At 43.7% G+C, this 21,595-nt stretch overlaps 1 protein-coding gene across 9 annotated transcripts in view; it reads right to left on the bottom strand.

The window, feature by feature from the left end:
• Positions 1 to 21,595, bottom strand: part of LOC110495930 (activin receptor type-2A) — a 48,396-nt gene that overhangs the window by 5,032 nt on the left and 21,769 nt on the right. Inside the window, exons 2-11 of one of the 9 annotated variants that reach the window (XM_090208253.1) lie at positions 14,338 to 14,418; positions 13,879 to 14,086; positions 11,318 to 11,439; positions 10,235 to 10,389; positions 3,838 to 3,987; positions 3,384 to 3,527; positions 1,164 to 1,309; positions 892 to 1,006; positions 484 to 622; positions 129 to 259 (exon numbers count right to left, since the gene is read on the bottom strand). In XM_090208253.1, the coding sequence (XP_090064379.1) occupies positions 129 to 259; positions 484 to 622; positions 892 to 1,006; positions 1,164 to 1,309; positions 3,384 to 3,527; positions 3,838 to 3,987; positions 10,235 to 10,389; positions 11,318 to 11,439; positions 13,879 to 14,086; positions 14,338 to 14,418 (1,391 nt within the window). Of the gene's footprint in view, positions 1 to 128; positions 260 to 483; positions 623 to 891; positions 1,007 to 1,163; positions 1,310 to 3,383; positions 3,528 to 3,837; positions 3,988 to 7,604; positions 7,739 to 10,234; positions 10,390 to 11,317; positions 11,440 to 13,878; positions 14,087 to 14,337; positions 14,419 to 21,595 lie in introns of those variants that run through there. The other 8 variants (XM_090208255.1, XM_090208254.1, XM_090208256.1 and 5 more) reach the window with 8 other exon arrangements.

The following is a 21,595-nucleotide window of genomic DNA, read 5'->3' as shown; positions in this document are numbered from 1 at the left end:
GAGTATATTTAATTTAATTTTACTCAGTTTTTACTGGGCGACTTTCACTTTTACTTGAGTCATTTTCTATGAAGGTGTCTTTACTTTTACTCGAGAATGACAATTGACTACCACTGGTCTTCACTCACTATGTGTTTCTGCCAGCACTCTCTGAGGCACGGCCGTAGCTTCTTGTGGACCACCACCTCCTGCATGTCCTCTAGAGACGGGTGCTGGCCGACCTCCTCCTCGAAGGGCAGTGTGTACTCATCCACAGGACCTGCAACAAAACACACACACTGCATGAGAATACAGAGAGAAAACACACACACACACACACACACGGTGAGTCCTTTGGGATCACATTCGGCACTGTAAGTATTCTGGTCACTTCCGTCAGCTCCACATGGAGTCAGCAGTCGGCCATGTCACTGATCCTTACTGAGACGCACAAGGTCAACATACCCGTTGCAAACACACAAGGACACAAGGTTTTTCTCTCACCGTCTGCAGCGGTGCAGCGAGCGGTCAGCTCCCACAGCACCAGCCCCATGGCGTACATGTCTATCCTCAGGAAGGAGTCTCTCTGGAAGTTGATGGCCCCCTCCAGCACCTCAGGGGCCATGTAGCGCCTCGTGCCCACCTGGAGAAGCATAACACAAGGTTATACTCTGTCTCATGTCAACAACACACTGCCCTAAGGTCATAGTTCACTCCGAAATCAACGTTTGTCCGATATTTACACTCCTCTTACGGACCTCAATCGTGGGATATTACACCGCTTTTGAAGTCTGAAAATGTATTTGATTTTGAAGTGAACTACAGTATCACAACATTTGCGGATAACGTATTGACAGTCTGCTCTTTCTGCAGGTTAATACAGCATCAGAATAACCAGCGTCACTATTGTACCTGGCCGTGGGTGTCTCCTGCTGACTTCCCAGCTTCAAACTTCAGGGCCAGGCCGAAGTCCGCTATGCAGGCGGTCAGGTTGTTCTTCAGAAGCACATTCTTGCTCTTCATGTCCCTGTTGGAGCCAGAAAGAGAGCGATGTGAGTGAGTGAGTGAGTGAGTGAGTGAGTGAGTGAGTGAGTGAGTGAGTGAGAGTGAGTGTGAGTGTGAGAGTGAGAGTGAGAGAAAATTTGAGGTAGGACCGGGCCCGGCGGATACCACACCCAACCCACCTGTGTGCGACGGCGGGCTTGTGTCCATCCTTCAGCCCAGGGATGTCCTCGTGGAGATAGGCCAGGCCACGGGCCAAGGTCTGGGAGATGTGGCACAGCTCGTTCCATGACACCACGTTGGCCTTCAGGTAATCAGTCAGAGAGCCCTATGGGGGAAACACAATTAGTGTTAGTCTTTTCTCTATTCACCCTGTAGGATTGTGCGCAGGAAAATTAGGACATTGGTTAATTTGACATTCTCTGATCCTGCTTCAGCTGTGACATGGGAGGAGGAGGAGGAGGGGGGGATGATAACATAGTTGTAGTAACACTGTCCAACCACTGGAGGGCAGACAGACAACCTGTTGTTGCCAGTCATTGGAAACCCGCTTCAGGGGCTGACCCTGTGCTGCTTCCATTCTCTTGGTATATGTGTGGCAGAGGAGGCTGGTAGGAGGAGCTATATGGGGACAGGTTTATTGTAATGGCTGGAATGGAATTAATGGAACGAAGTGAAACAAGTGGTTTCCATATGTTTGATGTGGAACCATTTATTCCATTCCAGTTGTTACAATAGTCCGTCCTCCTAAAGCTCCTCCCACCAGTCTCCTGTGGTGTGTGGTCGGTTGAGGGTTAAGAACAAATAGACCAGGGTTCCCCAACTGGCGACACGCAGGCACATTTTATTTGCTCCCCCCCAAGTTGTCTGAGACTATTTTTGGGTGGTCTTTTCAGCTCCAAGTGATTTTAATTTTGGAAATCTCTTCCAAAGTATTCCCACGCATAATATGTGATCGTATACAAATGTAAGCAAATTTTTTTTTTGTGTGTGTCAAATATACTCTAACTTTCAAAAGCTTGGGGTCACTTAGAAATGTCCTTGTTTTCGAAAGAAAAGGTACTTTTTTGTCCATTAAAATAACATCAAATTGATCAGAAATACAGTGTAGACATTGTTAATGTTGTAAATGACTATTGTAGCTGGAAACGGCTGATTTTGAATGGAATGTCTACATTGCTGTACAGAGGCCCGTTATCAGCAACATTGTGTTAGCTAATTCAAGTTTATCATTTTAAAGCATTAGAAAACCCTTGAGCATTAGAAAACCCTTTCGCAATTATGTTAGCCAGCTGAAAACTGTTGTTCTGATTAAAGAATAAATAAAACTGCCATCTTTAGACTAGTTGAGTATCTGGAGCATCAGAATTTGTGGGTTCAATTAGCCTCAAAATGGCCAGAAACAACTTTCTTCTGAAACTTGGTCAGTTTATTATTGTTCTGAGAAAATAGTGCCAGCAAAACACCAGTCTCAATGTCAACAGTGAAGAGGCGACTCCGGGGTGCTGGCCTTCTAGGCAGAGTTGCAAAGAAAAAGCCATATCTCAGACTGGCCAATAAAAATAAAATATTAAGATGGGCAAAAGAACACAGACACTGGACAGAGGAACTCTGAAGGCCAGCATCCCAGAGTCACCTCTTCACTGTTGACGTTGAGACTGGTGTTTTGCTGGTACTATTTAACGAAGCTGCCAGTTTAGGACTTGTGAGGCGAGGCGTCTGTTTCTCAAACTAGACACTAATGTACTTGTCCCCTTGCTCAGTTGTGCACCGGGGCTTCCCATTCCTCTTTCTATTCTGGTTTGAGACAGTTTGCACTGTTCTGTTAAGGCAGTAGAACACAGTGTTGTACGAGATCTTCAGTTTCTTGGCAATTGAGCATTTGAGGACTTGTGTGGCGTCTGTTTCTCAAATTTTCAGTTGTGCTAACATCATTTCAAAAGGGTTTTCTAATGATCAATTAGCCTTTTACAAATATAAACTTGGATTAGCTAACACAACGTGCCATTGGAACACAGGAGTGATGGTTGCTGATAATGGGCCTCTGTACAGCAATGTAAATATCCCATTCAAAGTCAGCCGCTTCCAGCTACAACAGTCATTTACAACATTAACAATGTCTACACTGTATTTCTGATCAATTTGATGTTATTTTAAAATGGACAAAAAATGTGCTTTTCTTTCAAGAACAAGGACATTTCTAAGTGACCCAAAACTTTTGAACAGTAGTGTATCTGTTTGGGCTTCTTGCGGTCAATTTGCAGTCTACAAATTATTTGTAATTATGTTCCGGCCCCCTGCCCATCCTCTCAAGAAAAAAATCGTCCCGCAGCCGATTCCAGTTCATGATCCCTGAAATAGACAAATGTACATTTTAGTGGACAATCAAGTTGTGTACATACGTTGTCGTGATAGGCTGTTATGAGCCAGAGGTCTATGTCCATGTTGTTGCCTCTCTTCTCCACACCAATAAAGTGGAGCAGGTTCTCGTGTTTCATCCCAGTCAGGCTGTAGATCTCATACTCGTTCTGCCATGACAGCTTGTCCTGCAGGCGACACACCAACACACAACGTTAGGTTCTCTGTAGCTCAGTTGGTAGAGGACGGCGCTTACTACGGCAGGATTGTGGGTTTGATTCCCGCGGCCGCCCATACGGAAAATGTTTGCGCACATGACTAAGTTGCTTTTACAGCGTCTGCTGAATGGCATATATTAGCTATTTCACCTTGTGTGATGCACAAATATGACCACAATAACTAATAGTATTTCATGGGGCACTACAGTCCCATAAAACAGGAGGCTCAAGCCTCAGTTATCTATATAAAGTCATTTTTACCTCAACGTCCAACTCATACCTGAATGGGGAAGACCTTGACAGCCACGTAGTCATTGAGGAGCTGAGCCTTCCACACACAGCCGAAGCGCCCCCTGGCTTTGATCTCAATCAACTGCAATGGCTTCTGCCCCATGATGGGAGAGGGAGGGGTGTGTGGCCCCAGTGGGTCCTGTAGCAGAGGGCAGACAGGGAGATAGACAGCAGGTTGGTACTGGGATCAATGAAAACACTCATACGCTCTGTACTAGTGTGACATTGGGGCTACATACTTGGTGTTGGGCTCAATTCCATTTCAGTTCAGTCAATTGATTCAGGAGGTAAATTGAAATGCCAATTCTAATTTCCATCATTGCTTCTCAGTTGAGAATAGCGGAAAGAACAGGTGCACGTCCTCACCGTATTCAGTCCCCACATGATGCTGATACACCGGATACAATAAAATTGAATCTAATTAGTTCTGTCATTGCGCTAACAGGAACAGTATTTTTGAACTCTAAAAGCTGTGTGATTGCTGGGAACACACTTGGGAAGACAGATCGTTATGAAAAAGAGTCCAGACTAGACAAGACATTGATGAAAACCTGATGAGATTCATCTGAAAGATTTCCATCAAGGAAAACTGTCTTAGTTAGTCTAGACACAGAGCAGTGTGAACGCTTAAAACACTGTCCGCAGGGATCATTCCAGGACAAGGAGAGCGCATTGTTGTATTCTACTTCAGTTACGTGCTCCTGTGTGGCTCAGTTGGTAGAGCATGGCGCTTGCAACGCCGAGATTATGGTACTAAAAAAAATGCACTCACTACTTACTGTAAGTCGCTCTGGGTAAGACTGTCTGATAAATGACTAAAACGTTATAAGTTGAACACAACTTAGAGAATGTTAGAGAATGCATCCCTATGTAGTGCACTACTTTTGATCAGGGCCCATAGGATACGGGTCAAAAGTAGTGCACTATATAGTTTATAGGGAATAGGGTGCCTTTTGGGGCGCACCCAGAGTCTTCTCTGAGACTTCACAGGGCATTAGCTCGGTCAGTCCTACCGTCTCTTCAAAGAAATGGACTTGACATCCATTTTCAATTAGATCCTTCCATGTTATTACAGGAATATTTGAAGACCAAGCGTGTCTTTTACAAGTCCTCCCGCATAAAAGGTCGAGTAAATAAGAGACAGGAGAAGAGAGGAGAGGTCTGGGACTTAGAAGAAGCTAGTTAATAAAAGAGAGGGGAGGGCGCCTTTAGCCTTCGATTGTGGTGATGCGTCCCAAATGGCTCTCTATTTTCTCAACTACTTTTGACCAAGGCCTAAATGGCTCTGGTCAAAAGTAATGCATTATATATGCAATAGGGTGCCAGCCTGGCAGGGTTGAAAACAAGGCGGGTGTGACAGTAGCTGCTGTCAGAAGTAATGCCATGTATTTAGCATATTTATATCTGGGTACTGTATCGCATGAAGAGCAACCTGATATGAGTGGCCTGGATGGGTCAAGCCTCTCCCTCTGGTGATGGCTTAGGGCAGGGTTAGTTTCAAATCAACAATGTGCTAGAGGGAGCAAGTGTCACAAATTGTGTGTGTGTTCCAAATATAAAAATGGGTCAAGTCAGCTGATCCTCTGGATTAAACTAATCACTTCCACGTGTGACTTTCGAGAGAGTGAGGGAGTATGATGTCACCATCGATGTGGAGCCCCAAAATCGAATAATACATAGTGGCTGGTTCAATGTCCACTGGAGGGCATGGCAACCATTGATGGAAAGATGAACAAGTGAGGGGTGTTCGGGGGGGGGGGGGGGGGGTCTATTGTCGCCCTGCAGAGCTGAAGAATGGTGAGAGGGGAGGTTGGGGCAGACTCTCGCCGCCATCCACAGCCTGCCAAGCAACAGCGCTGACATTGGCCACGGTTTCAGTAAACACACCAGACGCCTGCCTGCCCTACATGCTTACGCCTGACTTTTCCTCCCCATAGTTTCAATAATTAATCAGACGCTTGAATGCTGAGTCGTAAAAAGCAGGATTGAAAACCGTATTGTGTTTAATGGAGAGACGCCCCTGGGCACTAATAAATGGCCCTCAATAGAATTCCATCCCATTTATGATGTTTTGAAAAAAGAACTAAAAAAAACAAAACAATTGTGTTGTTTATTTTACGGCCGATTTACGATCTGGTACGTCCTTGGTGGTGGTAAGAGGGTTATGAATTGTGGTGTGTGTCCCGATTGGCACCCTATTCGCTATATAGTGCACTACATATGTCCTATGGGCCCTGGTTAAAACGTAGGGCACACTATAGGGGATAGGGTGTCATTTGGGAGGCATACCTTGGCTAGCAATGTAATGACACATGCGACAAGGAGCAGATTGACAGGTAAAAAGTTGTGAAAATATTTTCTTACTGTCTGCAAGTTCACTTAGAAGTAACCACTTGGCAGGCAGAGGCAGTTCCAACTGACTCTAGGCCACCATGACGGTTCTATATTGGAATTGAAGGACTGTTTTTGTTTCTAAAATCCGAAGTCCTCAGGAACAATGACACAGCCAAGGAGGCTAAAGGAGCATTCACAATAGATACCAGCTGTACCACAGAACAATTTGGAAGAGGTAACCCTAGGTAACCCTGCTAAGGAGGTAAGGGCAATTTGTTCAGATCCACTGACTGTCTAAAGGCCTAGGACGAGTCTCAAATGGCACCCAATTCCCTATATATGCACTACGTTTGACTGGGGCCCACAAGAGTTCTGGTCAAAAATAGTGCACTATTTAGGGTATAGGGTGCCAATTGGGACGCAACCCTAGACCAGTGGCAAACAGTTCAAGTGGCAAACAGTTCAAGTAAAGCACTACAAAAGCAGGAGCAGCATCTCTTTCTCTAGAATTGTTATGATCTGGGCAGTCAGTCACAGTGTCACCAGACCCAGGCTCCGTTCACAAGGTGGTTGGGCGGCTGAATGGCGTGCATTACACTTTGTCAGCACACCACACTGTACCACAGGAAATTTAAAAAAATAATCTGCACAAACCCACCCACTCTGATGCATGAGGCCTTCAAACAATCACACATCTCAGCAATTGACTTATGACATTGAAAGCATCACATGCTGCTGGGGGGGTTAAACAGTAGTCCTTTGTTGCGAAACATTGGCTAAATGTTGACCAGCGCCACATCAAAGGCCATACTTGTATTTAAATTGGTCCAATGCCTCTTTCATCCATGTATTAGCACAAGAATGGGCCGCGTCCCAAATAACACTGTATTCCCAACATAGTGCACTATTTTTGACCAGAAACCCATGGGCCCTGGGCAAAAGTACTGCAGTATGTAGAGAATAAGGTTTCATTTCAGAGGCAGCTTTTCCGTAATTCAATGGATTCCAACCCCTCTTTCATTTACATGTTGGCACACGTCATCTTAGTTAGCTACCCTTGGTTGCATTGCAACAGATAAAAAAAATAAGTGCAAAATATTATCATCCAAAGTGGACATCCATGCTCATAGAATGCATTTTGTACATTGACTCATGCATGCACTTCGTTTGGTCATTGGTTGATTCACCTGTATTTCGCATTACATAGGATGAAAAAAAATGCATGACGTCCATGCAAAAATATGATTTAAAAAGATCCATAAAAGAAACCATGACTCACATATAAAATAAACCCATCCCAAAGAAATAAAACAAGACATCGGGAAGCAGTCAGAAATTAAACGGGCCCAGTTCTCAAGCTCCCTCCCAACCAAAACCCACTGAAATTGAAAAGTGTTGGGAGTTTAATTAAACGTATCTTACCTCTATCATTATATGAAAGGCGTGCTTGTTATAGGATAGAAAAGAGGCAAAAAAAAGAAATGATTGTTTTCAGTGAGGGTGAAATGGAGGTAGATAAAGGAGCAGTAGTCACATCCCAGATGATAGATGACTCTGGTAAGAGAGATCTCTCCCCGTTTCTCCCTTCTCTCTCTCCAGCTTTCCTCCTGGGCCTCCTCCCTTTTCTTCTCTCTCGCCCCTCTCACTCCTCCTGGGTCTGGCGTGTGAAAGATGTGGGCCTGTGTGTGTCGTCAGCTACTGAATCAATTCCAGCTTCCCCTGACCTCTCATGGCCGTATGAAAAATAGAGCCCCGATAACAAATATGTGGACAGTGTCGCCTGGCGCCGCAGCATCTGATGACCATGTGTTTGTGCTTGTGTGGGAAAGCGAATATACGAAACATCTTTCCATGACATAGACTGACCAGGTGAGTCCAGGTGAAAGCTGTGACCCCTTATTGATGTCACATCAAATCCACTTCAATCAGTGTAGATGAAGGGGAGGAGACCGGTTAAAGAAGGATTTTTTAAACTTTGAACAGGGTTTGGTAGTAGGTGCCAGGTGCACAGATGTGTCAACTGCAACGCTGCTGGCTCTCTCACGCTTAACAGTTTCCTGTGTGAATCAAGAATGGTCCACCACCCAAAGGACATCCAGCCAACTTGACAACTGTGTGAAGCATTGGAGTCAACATGGGCCAGCATCCCTGTGGAAAGCTTTCGACACCTTGTCGAGTCCATGCCCCGACGAACTGAGGCTGTTCTGAGGGCAAAAGGGAGGAGGTGCAACTCAATATTAGGAATGTATTCTTAGTGTTTTGTACACTCAGTGCAGGCTACTATAGAATACTAATAGAGCAGCCATCTCCTTTTCTGCCTGAGCCTTTTTTTATACTCAACTGTTTTCATACAGATGTAAGATCTTAATTTGACCACCCTGTTGCAGGAGAACTTTCCTGCAAGGTTTTAAAAGTTTGTAATTTCCACTGAGATTTCTGACTCGTTTCTCCCTAATGAAACGTGCCCTACAAAAATGTATTTTAATTATAATCCACATAATAATTCAAATGTCCAGTTCCTGCGGGATTATTTTCCTGCTGTAGCATACTGGCTCAAATTCAGATATGGACGCGATCGTGATTGTGGTGACCCTTGAAAGGTTGCCAATCCCTTCTCGCTCACTCTCACTCTGTAACAAAGCACAGTGAGTGTTTACCTTTAAAAAAAAAAAAGAAGCTCATTAATAATGGAGAGGCCTCAGCTCATGTTCCATACAGTAAGACAGGTAGTTAGGAGAGTGGCTGCTGTGCCCAAGCAGAACAGTCATAAATGATGTCCCTGCCATAACTAGCCCTGGGCCTGTGTATGCATGCATTACTGCCAGACTCTGGCAACCTCTAGGACACTAGCTAACGGTGTCCTGGCATTTCCTGCATTCCATTGTTGTATTCATGGCAAATAGACGGATGCTCTTAATGTACATTCTCCAGGCTCACCTCACCCGCGGGTCACGACTGCTCGTCTGGCTACAGCAGAGCTTGAAGCAAACCCACGTAGGGCAAATGAAACGGAGGGGAGCTTGTCGTAACAAATCAGACATGACACAGAGATTAAGAGTCGAAGTGGGCGAGTTTTAGTCCGGTGTCAGATCAGCTGCTCACAAGGCAAGGCAATCAGCACTTCTGCTCAAAGGAGATGCGTTATAGATTAAAACATGGACACTTTAAGGGCCCAGGGTTAGAGCCAGCCTCCAGGGGATGGAAGGAGAGGGAGAGAGAAGGGGAAGGGGGAGGGAGAGAGGGGAAGGGAGAGCCTGACTGCATTATTTATTAGTTTGTGCTTTTCCCCTCACTTTCCCTTTCAGGCCTAAACCGCACCCTGGGTGCTCTCTCCTCCATGGCATCATGGCCACGTAGTGCTTGGTTAGGGAGGCCAGAATCATCCCAGCTCACCCCAGAAATAGATGACAAACACAGGGAGCCTTTGGGGTGGAGGCAGAGGAGTGGGGTCAGGTCACACTGTTCCGTATGACGCAGTAACCAAGCACAGTAACCAAACACTTCACGGCATCGTGGGCTCCCTCTCAAACACACTGCAAAGGGCAACAGGCAGAGGAAAGGCAGTGGCAGTGTTCTGGTGACATTTGTATTTATTGAACGGCAGTTTACAAAGAGCTGTACAGGAGCAGGCTTGAGTGAGCCACCCTTGTCTGACCTATGAGCACAGAGCCCTATCCTGTGAGCCTAACCAGGGTCAACAAACAACAGCTTTGTGTGTGTCCGTCGTGTGCCTGTGTGTGGGGCCATAGTAATGGCTTGAGTGCTGAGCAGATACACATTTCACAGTATTTGTGGCAGGCTGTGCCCACATACACTGCACGCACACACACGGTCCGAGTCAGGGCTAGGCTTCCTGTCACTCTCCAGCTAATCACGTGTGTTCACTTCAGATCAGCAGGTTCAACGTTCTCTTCTGCCATCCATTGTTTTGCATCCGTTTTCCTTGGAAATGTTAGTGAGTCACTCCTATATCCAGATTAAAATACCAAGCAGTGAGGAGTACGTCTTCCGTTTATTCTGGACATCGCACGCACACACTCTCACACTCTTACCTGTGTTGGCACCAGGACGGGGGGGTATGCCAGCTTGTGATGACGGTACATCCAGAAGGAGAAGAGGACGATGGCGGCGATGCCCAAAATGGGCACCAGAGAGTACAGCAGGGTGTTGAACAGCTGAGGCTTCTGAGAAAACGGGTTGGAGGTCGCTGTGGACGGAGGACCGGGGTTGCGGAGAGGGCGGTGATGGGGAGGAGGGGGAAGAAAATGAGAGGTGTGGGGTACATAAAGGTGCGAGAATGGGGAGGATGGTGGAAAGAGAAGGAAGGGGGTTGGTGAGGAGGAGACAGGGAGATGGAGAGAGAAAACACCTTAATACAGGTATGCAAATGTGCTTTGTTCCCCTCATATTTTCATCACGCCATACACAATGGTATCAGAAGAGTAGTAGTGAAACACTCTAAAAATAGTTCCCGACACAGCTCAACACATCTGGGTCGCTTCAACAAAATCCTCTAAATAGTGAGATTAATAGTGAAATGCATTTCATGAGAACTTAAGCCAGCAGCCAAAAATAACCACAGAAACAACCAAGTGACCCAAAAAACAAATAGCTAAGCCTTACTGTGCAGTGCGCCCACTTGTCATATCACAAAGATGTAGTATTTGATGTGATCAGCCACAGCTATGTCATCACAGTTCTCTGCCATCACAGTTCTCTGCCATCACAGTTCTCTGCCATCACAGTTCTCTGCCATCACAGACACGGCTGGATTGCATTATTGCTGCGGTTTCCCTTCCTGTGACACTGAGGTTATCTGGGGCTGGGCTTGGTGGCCCCGACGGACGACACTAGTTGCTACACTCTGACTGGGCCTAGACTCAGACAGGTCCCTACTGGCCGCCATAGAGAGAAGGACAGTGGCCAGCCTGGACACAGAGTTTCAAATTAAAGCAGTAGACCTACGGGCCCTGGTGAAGTAGAAGACCTTGTGTCTCTAGTGTGTGTTGGGGGAATATGCCCCAGTGCCTCTTGGGTTAGGTTGGGTTATTCTTATTGACTGATCGTCTGTGTTTGGCTGGAAAACAGACAGAGGAGGATGTGACATTACATCAGCTTCCTGTGTGTGAACTTACATGACGACTTACTTTGGACAGCCTGCGTGTCGGGGCTGTAGAGGAACTTGTCGTTACACATGTTGCCTTCGCAGCAGCAGAAGAAGACGTCCGGACTCTCTTTCGTCTCCACACATTCACTACTGTGGCAGAGAGAAAGACAGACAGAAGAAGAAAGAAGAGAACACCTCTGTCACAAAGGTAGAGAGCTGAGTGCTGGCAGCCCTCCACTGAACCGATCCCCCTCTTTCTCTCACTTTTTCTCTCTCTGGTGAGGAAGAACTACATCTTTACAGGAAGAGAGAGACAACCACTCTGACCAGCTCTGTAGTAGAAAGCCAATTTATGCTTGATCTGAAAATGTGGTATGTGGTCGGAGACACCGTATGACAGGCAGGCAGAGGCCAAATTGAGCTCCGTACCGCATCGCCATGCGCCTCTCAAATTGCGTAACAATACGGAGGGCTCTGTATAGCTCCGCATTGACATGATTGGTTGACGGTAGGTGAGGGCGGGAGGTCCTGTATAAACACAAAACTCACTTCCTTGACAACTTCCTTCACAACAGCTCTGCGCTGCTCCGCAAAGCGCAAGAAGTATGAATGCCCTGATGTCTGCAGAGGCCGTATCACCGTACATTCTGCATGGCCAATGCAGATGTCAGATTGACCATACAGTGCCATTAAAAATGTACTAAGTCAACCGTCATACAAAGGACAGTATGACCTAAACTAATAAGTGTTAGTCACCATCTGCAAGAAAGGACTAAAGTACAGTGCTTCTGACCACCAACCCTTAAATACTAGCTCTAAGTCTAATAAGAATACAGTGGGGCAAAAAAGTATTTAGTCAGCCACCAATTGTCCATCTCCCCCCTACTTAAAAAGATGAGGCCTGTAATTTTCATCATAGGTACACTTCAACTATGACAGACAAAATGAGAAAAAAAATCCAGAAAATCACATTGTAGGATTTTTAATGAATCTATTTGCAAATTATGGTGGAAAATAAGTATTTGGTCAATAACAAAAGTTTCTCAATACTTTGTTATATACCCTTTGTTGGCAATGACAGAAGTCAAACGTTTTCTGTAAGTCTTCACAAGGTTTTCACACACTGTTACTGGTATTTTGGCCCATTCCTCCATGTAGATCTCCTCTAGAGCAGTGATGTTTTGGGGCTGTTGCTGGGCAACACGGACTTTCAACTCCCTCCAAAGATTTTCTATGGCTAGGCTGGCTAGGCCACTCCAGGACCTTGAAATGCTTCTTACGAAGCCACTCCTTCGTTGCCCGGGCGGTGTGTTTGGGATCAGTCATGCTGAAAGACCAGGCCACGTTTCATCTTCAATGCCCTTGCTGATGGAAAGAGGTTTTCACTCAAAATCTCACGATACGTGGCCCCATTCATTATTTTCTTTACACGGATCAGTCGTCCTGGTCCTTTGCAGAAAAACAACCCCAAAGCATGATGTTTCCACCCCCATGCTTCACAGTAGGTATGGTGTTCATTGGATGCAACTCAGCATTCTTTGTCCCCCAAACACGACGAGTTAAGTTTTTACCAAAAAGTTATATTTTGGTTTCATCTGACCATATGACATTCTCCCAATCTTCTTCTGGATCATCCAAATGCTCTCTAGCAAACATCAGACGGGCCTGGACATGTACTGGCTTAAGCAGGGGGATACTTCTGGCACTGCAGGATTTGAGTCCCTGGCGGCGTAGTGTGTTACTGATGGTAGGCTTTGTTACTTTGGTCCCAGCTCTCTGCAGGTCATTCACTAGGTGTGTGGTTCGGGGATTTTTGCTCATCGTTCTTGTGATCATTTTGACCCCACGGGTTGAGATCTTGTGTGGAGCCCCAGATCGAGGGAGATTATCAGTGGTCTTGTAGGTCTTCCATTTCCTAATATTTGCTCCCACAGTTGATTTCTTCAAACCAAGCTGCTTACCTATTGCATATTCAGTCTTCCCAGCCAGGTGCAGGTCTACAATTTTGTTTCTGGTGTCCTTTGACAGCTCTTTAGTCTTGGCCATAGTGGAGTTTGGAGTGTGACTGTTTGAGGTTGTGGACAGGTGTCTTTTATACTGATAACAAGTTCAAACAGGTGCCATTAATACAGGTAACGAGTGGAGGACAGAGGAGCCTCTTAAAGAAGAAGTTACATGTCTGTGATAGCCAGAAATCTTGCTTGTTTGTAGGTGACCAAATACTTATTTTCCACCATCATTTGCAAATAAATTAATTAAAAATCCTACAATGTGATTTTCTGGATTTTTTTTTCTCATTTTGTCTGTCATAGTTGAAGTGTACCTATGATGAACATTACAGGCCTCTCATCTTTTTAAGTGGGAGAACTTGCACAATTGGTGGCTGACTAAATACTTTTTTGCCCCACTGTATATGCCATTTAGCAAACACTTTTATCCAAAGTGACTGTTTTCGTGCATACATTTTCATGTATTGGAGGTCCCGGGAATCAAACCCACTATCCTGGCGCCATGCTCTACTAACTGAGCTACAGAGGACCACTAAGCCCTAAGTCTACAATCTTGCCTCAGAATAAGACACTACCTAACCTGTCATAGCAGTTGACATCGTCCAGCCAGCAGCCCTGCTTGACGATCTCGATGGTTCCCGAGGTGTTTTTCCAGGTGGCGAAGCAGTGGAGCCTCTTGTCCTTATCTCCGTAGCAGGGCTCGATGCCACTGCGGTTGGTTCGCTCCTTCTCCCAGCTAGAGTTGTAGTAAACGCACTCCTGTGTCTCCGAGCGACCCAGGATTGCACCTACAGGACAGAGCAAGAGATACACAAGCAGAATGGGTCATTCACAGCCTGTATTCTACATACGGTGCATTCGGAAAGTATTCAGACCTTCACTTTTTAATCTCGTTACGTTAGAGCCGTATTCTAAAATTGCTTAAATAAAAAATGCTCCTCATCAATCTACACACAACACCCCATAATGACATAGCATTTTTTTTATTGTTAGCAATTCTTTTTAAACACTTTTTTAAAAATTAAATAACAATTCAGACCTTTTGCTATGAGTCTTGAAATTGAGCTCAGGTGTATCCTGTTTCCACTGATCATCCTTGAGATGTTTGATTGGAGTCCACCTGTGGTAAATTCAATTGATTGGACATGATTTGGAAGAGCACACACCTGTCTATATAAGGTCCCATAGTTGACAGTGCATGTCAGAGAAAAAAAACAAACCATGAGGTCGAAGGAATTGTCTAGAGAGCTCCGAGACAGGATTGTGTCGAGGCACAGATCTGGGGAAGGGTAGCGAAACATTTCTGCAGCATTGAAGGTCTCCAAGAACACAGTGTCTTCCATTATTCTTAAATGGAAGTTTGGAACCACCAAGACTTTTCCTAGAGCTGGCCGCCCGGCCAAACTGAGCAATCGGGGAAGAAGGGCCATGGTCAGGGAGGTGACCAAGAACCCGATGGTCACTCTGACAGAGCTCCAGAGTTCCTCTGTGGAGATGGGAGAACCTTCCAGAAGGACAACCATCTCTGCAGCACCCCAACAATCAGGCCTTTAAGGTAGAGTGGCCAGACGGAAGCCACTCCTCAGTAAAAGGCCCATGACAGCCCGCTTGGAGTTTGCCAAAAGGTACCTAAAGGACTATGAGATCACGAGAAACAAGGTTCTCTGGTCTGATGAAACCAAGGTTTAACTCTTTGGCCTGAATGCCAAGCATCACATCTGGAGGAAACTAGGCACCATCCCTACGGTGAAGCATGGTGGTGGCAGCATCATGTTGTGGGGATGTTTTTCAGCGGCAGGGACTGGGAGACTAGTCAGGATCGAGGGAAAGACGAACGGAGCAAAGTACAAAGAGATCCTTGATGAAAACCTGCTCCAGAGCACTCAGGACCTCAGACTGGTGCGAAGGTTTACCTTCCAACAGGGCAATGACCCTAAGCACACAGCCAAGACAACGCAGGAGTGACTTCGGGACAAGTCTCTGAATGTCCTTGAGTTGCTCAGCCAGAGCTCGGACTTGAACCCGATTTAACATCTCTGGCGAGACCTGAAAATAGCTGTGCAGCGACGCTCCCCATCCAATCTGACAGAGAATGGGAGAAACTCTCCAAATACAGGTGTGCCAAGCTTGTAGGGTCATACCCAAGAAGATTCAAGGCTGTAATCGCTGCCAAAGGTGCTTGAACAAAGTACTGAGTAAAGGGTCTGAATATTTATGTAAAGGTGATTTTTCTTTCTTTCATTTTTTTCTTTTCTAAAAACCTGTTTTTTTGCTTTGTAATTATGCTGTATTGTGTGTAGATTTATATATATTTCTAAATAAATGTTAGAATAAGGCTGTAACATAACAAAATGTGGTAAAAGACAAATGGGTCTGAATGCACTGTACAACACAGGCTAACAGAGCTCGTAACAGGGCAGCAATTGCCTCAACAAGTGTTCATTCATATCATTTGTTCAGTTCACTGGACAGTAGTGTATGGATGTCAAATAGGTCTGCTTCTACTATCTGACTGATTGATTAACTGACGGAGGCCAAATGTGGCATTCTGGTTACAGCCTACGTGTCCTTAAAAGACACAGACAGATGCAGTGCACACACAGGAAAACAACATGTGCATTTTCAAATAGAACAGCTAGGCTATTGATGTGTCCAGCAGCTTCCATGTAACTGAGGTATGGGTCTAACTTTAGCTACGTCATGTATTTTTCAGCAGGGCACTGACTGAATCAGTCAGGCTGAAATAAAAGGGCTACAGAAGTCAAGTGCTTTTGGCCAGAGCCGGGCTGCAGCGGTAGGTCGTTTTAAACTACAACGTAAACAGCATCCAGGCTGAGGGCACTCTCTACCAAAATGGTGGTGGATAAGGTGAGTTTCTCCCTTTACTATGTAAAGCGCTTTGGGTACCTCAGTTGGTAGAAAGGCGCTATATAAATCCAATCCTCACCTTTGCTGTGCATTGCACTTGTCTCACACAGTTAGAGAACTGCACACACAGGGAGGGCCAAAGTCCAGTAATAATCATTAAGGAATGAGCTTCGCCCCTGATGCATGGGGGATTTGTTAATTCGATTTATAGGTGGTCAAAAAAAGATGATCCCATACAAACAGACCTCAGTTTCCACCTATTAAACAGGTGAAACATAATTGTTCCAGCAGGTAAGAGAAGGAGTACTGCTCTCAATGCTCTGTCCTACTGCTCTCAATGCTCTGTCCTACTGCTCTAAGCTACCATTCTTCCAGTGGGAATCCTCTAATTCCCGCCTCACAACCCTGAGAAGACCCATGTTCGGGAACCAGAATCCCAGCCCTCTCTCCCTTGGCTTGGGTTGGCCCAGCCTGAAACTGACCCGGCCCTGGTCCTCCTGCCACCTCAGCTTGCTCTGGTTGGTTCTCTCACTCAGGAGCTAAGAACAGCTCTGGCAGTGGGCTGTGCTGCTCTGTGCCCAGGCTGTAGTGGGGCCGTTCTTATCCCCTGGTATCTCAAACCCGGGTTTGGCTTGGCAGACCTGGGCTCAACAGCACCACGTCACTGCCTCAGTCACAGCCTGCCAGGGCTGCTGTGTGTCGGTGGGAGGCAATGCTGGGAATCAGATGCAGGTGGTTCTCTCATCCTCTATTCAAGAATATGCTGTTTTATGGAAGCCTTTGGGCAATTCCATGGTAACGGAATTACGCTTTCAGTTTTCAATTAAAATGTATGCTAAACAGAAACCATTGATTTAAAAGTTTAACAAACCATACAACTCCATGCACAAGGTCTACATTTAACAATTTCCACAAATTGTCACAAAAACTAATTACTGTTAAGAATGATGCAAACATTGCTAAGAGAATTAAGGTAAAAAATATCCCTCTGTTAATGCAGGTTTTCCAAAAAACTCTTAAATATCTGCTCCGAATTAAGATTGAAAAATGTCTGCAGAAAGAAAATGGTGTCAGCTATGACATGACACCAATTTATTTTGGTTATGGAACTACGGTAGGTAGTAAGTGGATTTACATCAGGTAACAGAATTACGAGAGAGAGAGAGAGGCAGAGAGGGAGATTGTCCAGACGGTTTTCACAGTCTTGCTTTGACCACCAGGAAAAAAACTGTTATGAGCTGAACATAACAGTATGGCAGTGGAAGGGAGAACAGTAGCAGGTGACCAAACTGTGGTTTGTGGCTACTATGATTTCTATAAATTCTGCTACTGATTTGGTAACAAAATTACCAGTTTTAATCACAACCTAATAATGAATAAACAAACTTGTATCCAGGTAAAACACTAAACTACTACTTTATCCTCCCTCTTCACGAGAGCGAGAGAAATGAGAAAATATCTTAAAAACAGGTCCAATGCAGGATGTTTTTAACTCAATATCAAATCATTTCTGGGTAACAATTACAGTGCCTTCAGAAAGTATTCATACTCCTAGACTTTCCCCACATTTTGTTGTGTTGTTACAGCCTGAATTCAAATTTATATTATAGTGAGATTGTGTCACTGCCCTACACACAATACCCCATTATGTCAAAGTGGAATTATGTTTTTCTAAATGCGTACAAATGAATACAAAATGAAAAGCTGAAATGTCTTCAGTCAATAAGTATTCAACCCCTTTGCTATGGCAAGCCTAAATCAGTTCAAGAGTAACAATGTGCTTGACAAGTAACAATACGTTGTATGTACTCACTGTGTGCAATAATAGTGTTTAACATTATTTTTTAATGACTACCTCATCTCTGTACCCCACAAATACAGATAATTGTCAGGTTCCTCAGTCAAGCAGTGCATTTCAAAGGAGGGCACCTAATTGGTAGATTAATAAAAAAAAGACACTGAATATCCCTTTGAGCATGGTGAAGTTATTACACTTTGGATGGTGTATCACCCAGTCACTACAAAAATACAGGTGTCCTTCCTAATGCAGTTGCTGGAGAGAAAGGAAACCGCTCAGGGATTTCACTATCATGCCAACAATGACTTTAACATCTCTGGCAAGACTTGAAAATGGCTGTCTAGCAATGATCAACAACCAATTTGACAGAGTTTGAAGAAGTTTTAAAATAATGATGTTCAAATATATTGTAAAATCCAGGTGTGCAAAGCCCAGAAAGACTCACAGTTGTAATCGCTGCCAAAGGTGATTCAAACATGTATTGACTCAGGGGTGTCAATACTTATGTAAACTATATATTTCTGTATTTAATTTAATACATTTGCAAACATTTCTAAAAACATTGTTTTCAATTTGTCATTATGGGGTATTGTGTGTAAAAATTTTTTTAAAAAAAGTAATCAATTTTGAATTCAGGCTGTAACAAAAGGTGGAATAAGTCAAGGGGTATGAATACTTTCTGAAGGCACCTTACTGTGATTTTTACTAGAAAACATGGTAATAAAAAAGCTCCTCAGCAAAGAGAAATGTCTCAAGCAACAATTTTGCTAGGACTGTCTGAGTGGAGGGGGGGGGGGGGGGGGGGGGGGGGGTGGATGTGCTGTTCTTGGCAGAGAGGTTTGGAACTTTCTTATTGGCCTATTAACTAATTTAACACATGGTGATGTCACAATGGAAGGACAAAACTCCATCCCACCAAAACAGCAGTCTTTTCAAACGCTCTTACACTAAAAGGGACTTTTACACAATTTGAAAATATTATTCCAACCTCAGTGTGGAAATATAAATAAAACACAGGAAAATCTCATTTTCGACTGCACTGCCTTTAACCTCTACAGGATCAGTGTCTCTAAACCGGGATGGTTGTTGCTAACATGCGCTAATGTGACTAGAATGACGTTGTAAACAACAGCCAACTTTCCGGGACATAGACATGTCTTATATGGGCAGAAAGCTTAAATTCTTGATAATCTAACTGCAGTGTTCAATTTACAGTAGCTATTACAGTGAAAAGATACCATGCTATTGTTTGAGGAGAGTGCACAACAAAACACTTATCATGGCAACTGGTTTGATACACTCACCTCTGAACGTAAATAATGAACATACATTCGGTAATCTTGCTCTGATTTGTCATCCTGAGGGTCCCAGAGATAAAATGTAGCAGTTTTTTTTTGATAAAATCTATTTTTATATTCAAATGTAGGAACTGGCTTCTACAGTTTGAATCCCTGCTGTCTCCGTTAGATTTGGGTATGTCATTTTAGGCTGAAATTGAAAAAAAGGGTCAGATCGTTAAGAGGTTTTAAAGATATGTGGGTTTAAGTAACGGAATTGGCAATACAATGTTTTTTAAACTTAAGAGGGAAATCACTTATTTTGATATTAGTTGGCAGGGGTCTTTACTTCAACATGATTGTGTTTTGATGTATTTCTAATAGCCAACTCTTTTCTGGTAGATGTCTTCCATTGGTGGAAAAAGTACCCAATTGTCATACTTGAGTAAATAGAAAATACTTAATAGAAAATTATTCAAGTAAAAAGTAACCCAGTAAAATCCTACTTGAGTAAAAGTCTAAAATTATTTGGTTTTAAATATACTTAAAATCGAAAGAAATGTCAAATTCCTTACATTAAGAAAACCAGACGGCACCATTTTCTATTTATTCTATTTTATTTCATTTACGGATAGCCAGGGTTACACTCCAACAGTCAAACATAATTTACAAACATAGCTTGTATTTAGTGAGTCCGCTAGAGATGACCAGGGATGTTCTCTTGATAAGTGTGTGAATTGGACCATTTCCCTGTTCTGCTAAGCATTCAAAATGTAACAGGTACTTTTGGGTGTCAGGGAAAATGTATGGGGTAAAAAGTACATCATTTTCTTTAGGAATGTAGTAAAAGTTGTCAAAAATATAAATAGCAAAGTAGTACTTAAGTTAAAATACTTTTAAGTACTTTACACCACTGATGTCGTCAATGACTCCTATTCCATCCATTTGACCAGAAATCAAAGCCTTTTCTTACTCCACATTTTTAGAATTGAAAATGCTTGAAAGATCCACAAATGCCTCAACTTCTCAAATATAGACTAGCTTTCATTTGACACCCAATTTGTCATGCTCCTGTGAACTTCTCGTCGGTGCTCATGGGTCCTTTTAGATGGAAATACCCCTTTACATAAATTAGCCTATGCAGCTCAACAGTACAAACTAAACAACATTGCACACAATGTTCCTGTGTCCCATAGACTAAGTTGAACACTAGACTATTGAACAGAATGAAATGGAAGCAAAATACTTCCAAAAGAAACGCTCAATCAATCTTCTGACTCGATCGCTAGTTACTTCTCCTTCAGATACCAATCAGGGTGAGTGCATAGCATAGCCCACACAAAGTGGCAGATATGCCTGAAGAACATTCCCTCCCACACAACCGCTCTGTGTCCCAAATGGCACCCTATTCCATACATAGTGCACTATTTTTGACCAGTGCCTCTGGGTCAAAGGTAGGGAATATGGTGCCATTTGGGACACAGTTTAGTTTTATAGTACGGAACAACTCTTTATTTTTCAACACTTAATGTTGTTCTAACAATGTTTTTTTTGTTTGCAGAGAGATATATGGGTGAGAGTGAGAAACTTATCAGAAACATCTTAAAGCATTTCAGAATGAGCCATATGTTGTAGTGATTTGTGGGATTCAGGTTCAACTCTGGATTAAATAAATTATGGGTGGATGTTTGTAGCGTCATACTGCAATGAGGATTTCTGGGTAGGTGTGGGTATGAATAAAATATTCAACAGAATAAACAGCCACAATAAAATAAACAGCCTGAAAACAAACCAAAAAGCTTATAAACCTAATATCAAGATATTGTAACTAAAAATGACTGCAGTCCAGACTCACTGCTTAAAACCAAACCATTCCTAACCACAAGCCTCTGTTAAACAGAACAGACACGTGTGACATGTTTTCAATGAAAGTAGTTCATCCTTCTGTTTAACAAAAGTAATCCGCTGGAATTAATGTAATCCACAAAGCATGTAACAAAATAGTCGCAACACTTTGCGAAACTAGTCTGGAGGAACCATATGGTTTCAAGCCCCATCATAATCGGAGCTGTTTTTTTTGTGGTTGGCCAAAACAACACTCAAGAGCCAGGCATTCAGACTTAACAAAAACACCCCTCACCACAGGTTTACAATGAGCTAACCCGAAAACTTCTGTCAACTCATGATCCCTCGTTAGAAGGAACTATAGTTGTAGTGTTAAGATAACACAATGTCGGAGGAAATGTCAATATACAGAGCTCTTTGTGCTACAGAAGACATGGTGGTATAGTCATGCACCGATTACATTTTTGTCCGATATAGATATTTTCCGTGCCAAAAAAACTATACTGATA

This window comes from Oncorhynchus mykiss, chromosome 18, assembly GCF_057628025.1.
Source record: "Oncorhynchus mykiss isolate SJ-2025 chromosome 18, ASM5762802v1, whole genome shotgun sequence".
NCBI classification, from domain to species: Eukaryota; Metazoa; Chordata; class Actinopteri; order Salmoniformes; family Salmonidae; genus Oncorhynchus; species Oncorhynchus mykiss.
Note: the sequence above shows the minus strand (reverse complement) of the source record. Positions and strands in the feature narration are given on the sequence as shown.